The sequence below is a fragment of the Arachis hypogaea genome, chromosome 16 (assembly GCF_003086295.3).
Source record: "Arachis hypogaea cultivar Tifrunner chromosome 16, arahy.Tifrunner.gnm2.J5K5, whole genome shotgun sequence".
NCBI classification, from domain to species: Eukaryota; Viridiplantae; Streptophyta; class Magnoliopsida; order Fabales; family Fabaceae; genus Arachis; species Arachis hypogaea.
In genome coordinates this window covers 36,699,069-36,705,929 of record NC_092051.1, presented here as the reverse complement: position 1 = coordinate 36,705,929, position 6,861 = coordinate 36,699,069, and the positions used below count along the sequence as shown (strand labels likewise).

The 6,861-nt window shown below is 33.0% G+C and overlaps 1 protein-coding gene across 2 annotated transcripts; it reads left to right on the top strand.

Moving 5' to 3' along the window:
• The first annotated feature begins 2,884 nt into the window (after nucleotides 1–2,884).
• Nucleotides 2,885–6,148, top strand: LOC112759058 (APETALA2-like protein 3). 2 transcript variants are annotated; one of them, XM_025807882.3, is made up of 10 exons: nucleotides 2,885–3,792; nucleotides 3,955–3,980; nucleotides 4,094–4,124; nucleotides 4,220–4,307; nucleotides 4,449–4,594; nucleotides 4,808–4,852; nucleotides 4,959–5,062; nucleotides 5,170–5,312; nucleotides 5,402–5,512; nucleotides 5,620–6,148. In XM_025807882.3, exons 1-10 carry the CDS (start codon nucleotides 3,329–3,331, stop codon nucleotides 5,860–5,862), a joined length of 1,401 nt encoding a protein of 466 aa, XP_025663667.1. In that variant the 5' UTR covers nucleotides 2,885–3,328; the 3' UTR covers nucleotides 5,863–6,148. The 2 variants fall into 2 exon arrangements, with proteins under 2 accessions (XP_025663667.1, XP_072076338.1); XM_072220237.1 differs by lacking the exons at nucleotides 3,955–3,980; nucleotides 4,094–4,124 and having other exon boundaries at nucleotides 2,913–3,811; nucleotides 4,194–4,307.
• The last annotated feature ends 713 nt before the right edge of the window (nucleotides 6,149–6,861 follow it).

The window sequence follows — 6,861 nt, the reverse complement described above, 5'->3', positions numbered from 1 at the left end:
TATATAGATGGAACAATGAACCTATAATTTTGAATAAATATTTCAGCCATCTCTTCTTTTTGGTCAATTTTATGTATTGATTTGTCAGCTATTCTAACTCTTAATGGTTTCTTTAATTTTTTCCAATCAAGTTTTATATTTGTACTAGCAAAGCATTGTGTTGCTCCAGTATCTATGAAAGCATTTATAAACTTTTCTGTTATTTTTATAGTAATAAATGTGGCATTATTACTCAGTCTCTAAGTCTGTTTCTGAGACATATTCAAAAATATAGTCTAAGTTATCATCAGATTCTTCTAATGGTTCCATGAAACAAGACTTAACAATTTCTATTTGTTTGGTAAGATCATTTTTATCCTTCTTTTTTGGACATTCATTTGCATAGTGTCCTTCTTCTTGGCAATACCAACACTTACAATTTTCTTTTTTATTTGGGCAATAGTCATTTTTTTGTCTTTTGTTTTTATTGTTATTTCTTTTTCTAAAATACCTCTTTTTTCTCCAGTTTGGATAGTATTTTCTTTTTCTAAATTGATATTTTCTTTTTCTTTGAAAATTTTTATTAAGACCATATTTTTGGGGTATCTCTTCATTATCCTGACAGCAAATTTTAATTATATTTGCAAATCTTTTTTGAGTCGCTTCTTGCATACAACGCTCTTTTATTTCCTCTCTTATTGCAGATGTTGCTCCACCAAAATTATTTTCAATTGTCCCTCTATTTATTTCTCTTATAAATCTTCCCATTATAAATTCATTAGTAGGATATGAAAGTTTTGTTATATACATACTAAGATAATGGCCTTTATCTTCTTCTTTTAATTTATAATAATGTATTCTATATTCACATATATAAGACTCCACATTACATAAATCATATATCTGAATATTAGCTAAATGGTTTTTTGCTTCTCGATATTCTTTATTATAGACTTCTTGTCTATGATCTATAATATTTTTTTCAAAAAAATTCTTTATATAGAATCATCATTATATGTAATATCTTATCATAAGCTGTTGTTTTTATTGCTAATTCTTCTATTATTTGGTTTTCTATTGATGTCATATAATCTCTTACAGTTCCCTTAGTATGAAACCCTATGTAATTCCAAATATCTCTTCCAGACAATTCACTAAGTTTTGGATTAGTAAAGGCTTCTAATAAGAAGGAATTCAACCAGTTCTCGAAAATTTCTTTTTCATTCTTTTTACAGTCTAAATCGAGCATTCTTTCTCCTTCCATTTCCTGGATTTTAGGAACGTATTTTGATGGTATTTTTGTATATTTTGAATCTTTATTTATAAACCCTTTTTTAAAAGCATAATTATCAAAACCTGTTTCCCATTTAAATTGAGATTGATTATTCTTAGATGTTCCAACTTCATTTTTTACTTGTATTGGAATTGCTGGTTCTTCGTCACTTGAATAATCTAGGATGTATTCTTCATTTTCTATATTTTCTATATTTTCAGAATTTACTAATTCTTCTTCTATTTGAAATCCCTGTTCCATAATATTATTTTCTTGAGCCATTTTTAATTGTTTAAAAAGCATTGTAATTTCTTCTAATTTTTCTTCAATATTCATAATTTCAATGGTGGTTTTACTTTTAATTTTGTTATATTGATTATATTTTGAAAATTTTTTTCTTTGGGATTCTCTTTTTCCTTATTTCTTTGAAATTTTATGGATACTAATATTTCTTCAAGCATATCTACTATAGAATTTAATTGTGGGTTAAAAGTATGATAAATGTGTGGGGAATCATTTCCATGGTAACATTTTTTAGAAATTCCGTGTGAAATATAAGTTTTTTCAGGTTTTTGAATTCCTTCAATAAAACTTATAGTAAAATAAAGATTTTGAGAAAAATCATTTTGTATTGATTTTAAGAATTCGGTGTCATTACAGTTAACATTAGTTAAAATCATTAGTTTTTGATCTTTTAATTTTGATAATTTAATTATTTTTTCTCTTAAATCTTCTAATTTACTTTTTTCCATTAGGTGACGCTTTTCTTTGTGAAAAGTTATGGTTTTAAGTGAAAAGTGTAGCTTTAGAATGTATGGTTTAGATTTTGCCACGTATGTGTCTTTACCATAAAGTTGTTTTTGGGATCTTTATTTGAGTGGTGGCCTATTATTAATACTACTCAAAATCAATAAATTTTACTTGTCCTTTAACTTTTCTCTATTAACTCGTCAATGTATTATTTGCTAAGCCACTAACTTGTCGTTGTCATATTACTATACATTCTCGGGAAGAATTAGGTAAGCGAGCAAGAAACTTCAAAACGGAGCTTGATGAATGCCCAATGATACATCCGAACGATATTGTAATTCGCTACTACATGTTAATGCATCGTAAACGGGGTGGTTTGCATGCATGAGAAGTAAACTCTGTTTTTAGTTATCAACAATTTATTTAAAATAGTATAATAATTCCTATTAAGTTTTCTTTAAGGATTATTATTATTATTATTATTATTATTATTATTATTATTATTATTATTATTATTATTACATTAACCATTGGGGAAGAAACAGTGGACAAAAGGAGGTTGCCAAAGGAACAAAAGGAGGCTAATGCACTGATAAAGTGACAATTGTCAGCGAAAGGAGGCCAGGCCACCCTCTCATTCACCCACTTATTATTATTATGTACCTACAAAATAAAAATAATAATATTTCACACCTCTTTTGTGTTGAATTATTAGAAACTCTACAAATATCTGGAAAATATTAAGTTTTCCAAATATAGACCTCAAAAGGTTCAAAAGAGAAAAATAATAAACATTTAAACATAAACAAGGCAAGCAAAAAATAAAGAAGGGGGGCCACCATTTTCTTCCCTTTGTTAGGGTTCTCATGCTTTATTTATTTCATTTTGCGTTTGCTTCATCTCCATTCACCAATCACCAGTTCACCACTATCACACTCCCTAAACACACTAAAAGCCAAACCAACCAAAATATATATAAATAAAAATAAAATAAACAAATAAAACCTACGGTCTCTCCTTTTTCACATTTCACTGATCACTCACTCACTCACTCAGTAGTAGCTGCTAGCTGCATGAAAACTCCTTCCTCAAACTTTCTCTCTCTATATATTTGTTCAGTCATGGCTGTACGCATTCTTTCTTCATCCATATGCATGATGTGATTCTAATGCTTCTTTTTCTTTCTCTTTTTCTTCTTCCAGTTCAACGCGATCTATCTTCCGTGGATCCCTTAGCTTCCATTTTAATAAGTAATAACTAACTAATTAATTAAGCTTTTTCTCTTTTTGCTCTTGACGTCGATAATTCAATCATTTCACCGAACCTATGTTGGATCTTAATCTCAACGCCGATTCCGCCTCCGGCATCCAAATGGAAAGTTCTGGAAGCTTCAATTCCTCCCTCGCCAATGCCGACACCGAGGACTCATGCTCCTACGGCGGCGCTGAAGCCGTAGCATACAACTTCGCCATACTCAAGAACGCCTTCGGCGTGGACGGAGACGCTGGAGCTTCCGGAGACGACGGATGTGTACGGACAATCCAGCTTTTTCCGATGATCGGAGCCGGCGATGGTGTTGCAGCTGAGAAGTTACGTGGCTCGTCATCAGTGTTGGAATTTGAGACGAAGGAGGATCGCGGCGGTGGTAGTGCGACGGCGGTGGAGCAGAGAATGGTTCCTCAGAGGGCGCAGCAGGTGAAAAAGAGTCGGCGTGGACCGAGGTCGCGAAGCTCGCAGTATCGCGGCGTCACATTTTATCGAAGGACTGGACGATGGGAATCGCATATTTGGTTAGCAATCAATGATTCCGTTATATCTTTCTTGTTTAGTTTTTATTTTGCATTTCTCTACTCTGATCGTTTTATCTTTGATGCTGTTTTTATTTTATTTTATTCTATTTTATCTTTTTTTATTTCCTGAATTCGCTGCATGTGTTTTGGTGCTCTGTGCAGGGACTGTGGGAAACAAGTGTACTTGGGTGAGAAAACGCAGCGATGATTGTAGTTGAATTCAAACATTTTTTCTCTTTTTAAATGATGTATATTGCTTTTCTGTTTGTTTATGAATTTATTTATTTATATATTTTAATAGGTGGATTTGACACAGCACATGCTGCAGCTAGGTAATTTTGTTATCGGTTCTTTTTTGTTTTTTTTTGCTAATGAAAAATATTTCATGGATTTGATTTTAGTGTGCAAGTTTGATTTTAATTTTCAGGGCATATGATCGAGCTGCGATCAAGTTCCGTGGCATTGATGCAGATATCAATTTCAACGTCAGCGATTATGATGAAGATATAAAGCAGGTTCTAATACTTAATAGTTTGATTTGATCATAGTTTTGAGCTAAGTTTGAGGATTTTTCTTTGTAAAGAAAATTTGAAAAAGCTTTGATGGAAGTTGTAGCCATATCATCTTTGATTGTTTTTTTTTTTCTTCTGATGCAGATGAGTAACTTCACAAAGGAAGAGTTTGTGCATATTCTGCGTAGGCAGAGCACTGGTTTTTCGAGGGGTAGCTCCAAATACAGGGGAGTTACCCTGCACAAATGTGGTAGATGGGAAGCACGCATGGGGCAGTTTCTCGGGAAAAAGTGAGAAACATTTGAATTCTGATATAGCAATCATAGTAGAACCTTAGTGATCTCACACGCTTTGAGGCTATTGAGGTTTTAATACTTATAACTAACTCTACAAAGTGAAACATAATTGTTCGATGCACTTCCGTATTAGCAGTTTTGGTATGTTCTGTGATAAATTATAATTCATTTGTTTTTACACTGGCTGGGTTTTTGGCTTGCCTGCAGATATATCTATCTTGGCCTATTCGATAGCGAACTAGAGGCTGCAAGGTTTTACCAATCGCATATCGAAATTCCTTACACTAATTGCCTTAAAAAAATTTTGGATTCCTTGTGTCTTAGTATATTTGTTTGATACTGTGTTTGATGAATCCAGGGCATATGATAGGGCTGCTATAAAGTGCAATGGAAGGGAAGCAGTTACTAACTTTGAGCCCAGCTCATATGAAGGAAAGGTAAATTCTCATGATGAGAATGAAGGTACTACTTGTTCATTCATGATGCTTGTTTTCTTTTTCCTTTTTGATTAAATTATGAAGTCAAAATGCATTAACAAGGTATTGGTTGACTTGTGACACATGGTTTAGATAACAGGCAAAGTCTTGATCTTAATTTGGGCATAGCTCCCCCTTCTTTCTCTGAAGAACAAGTCAATAACATTCACAACAATGGGATTGGTTTCCAATTTCAGCCTAGCTGGGATGACATCCCTATTGATAGGAGATTTATGGTAAGGTCTATAATTGTTGCACAGTCCTCCTCACGTTTGTTTTGATTTTAACTTGGCTTCCATTGCATATTATCATATTTGCTTGATAGTTTGAGCACTCTGCATCAAGATCACTGAATACTCAGCCACCTCATGGATTCTCCATAGCATCTCAGCATCCTTCTGCTTGGGGCAATACTGATTTCTTTCCCATCTACAAGGTAATCCTCTCATACAATGATGAACCACCATCACCATGTTGATTACATTAGTTTCTTATGTGTTAAGAGTTATGATCTGTCATTTCAATTTTGATTTCCATATACAGGAAAGAGCAATAGAGAATATGATGGAAGCCAATCCCTTGCAAAATTGGGCATGGCAAGTCCAAGGTCATTGTGGCGGGGCAACTCCAATTCCACCTGTCTCTGCTGCAGCATCATCAGGATTCCCTTCAACATTAATGCCATCAGCTGCGGATAATCAAATTCATTTTCCAAACAAGACATTCCTCTACCCTAACTTCCCTCCATCGATCGCCAATTCCGGCACCATATCGCCCTTCTACTAAAGAAGCTGAAACCTCAACCCAGGTAGAGCAATGCAACATTTCCAAATCCTTTTTTCTTGTCTTGGATAGTTGATAAAGTAGTATGTTACTAAGATGTAACAATTGATTCAAGACCTTTCACCGATTGTCCTTTCAAGCTAATTTTCTTAACTGTAATTGCTATATGGCTACAAGGCATGGTAGGTTTAACTGAATCACTATTGTAACTGCCTTCTTCTTTGATCTGGTTGATCACTATTGCAATGGGCAAGCATTTTCTTTGATATGCAGTGCAGCATTCACTTCCTATGAAATTGCAAACGATGATGTGGGCCATTTGCTCGTATGCCTTTACAAATTTAAGATTTTTACGAAAACTAATAATTCTTGTTTGATGCATCATCTGTTGCATGTTTTTGCCGACATAGTACTATTCTTAATTTATTGGCTTGTATCACATCACATGGTTACTTTTATATTTAAGAGGCACATTAATGGTAGATAGATTTTTGCAAAGGAAAAGTATAGAATACCAACATATTATCTGCCAATTTATTGTCAACAATAATTAATTATTATATTTTAAATACATATATAAAGAGACACATTTAGAAAATATATCTATAAAGACACTTTTATTAAACACATCTATAAAAAAATATTTTTATTAGACACATCTACGAAAACATTTCTATAAAACAGAATTATAAATAAGAGTTGGCAGAAATTGGCAGATATATTATTGGTAGATATATTGTTGGTAAACATTTCTATAAAACAGAATTATAAATAAGAGTTGGCAGAAATTGGCAGATATATTATTGGTAGATATATTGTTGGTAACGTAGCGGGACCGTTTTCCTAATGATACCGGTCTACCCTAAGCCAACATTTGTCTTGTGCGTATGGTAGGACGTCCATATCACTTTATATTATGATATTATTCCTATGTCCAATGTATTTATATTCCTTAACTTTCTTTCGCATGTTCTTCGTTTGCCTCACAAAACAAGATTCTAT

What these genes read in the sequence shown, in the direction of transcription:
- LOC112759058 (XM_025807882.3), top strand. Translation starts at nt 3,329, where the DNA reads ATGTTGGATCTTAATCTCAACGCCGATTCCGCCTCCGGCATCCAAATG. An exon ending in CGATGGGAATCGCATATTTG is followed by an intron (nt 3,793 to 3,954) that starts GTTAGCAATCAA and finishes TGCTCTGTGCAG; the next exon opens with GGACTGTGGGAAACAAGTGT. An exon ending in AGCGAACTAGAGGCTGCAAG is followed by an intron (nt 4,853 to 4,958) that starts GTTTTACCAATC and finishes TGATGAATCCAG; the next exon opens with GGCATATGATAGGGCTGCTA.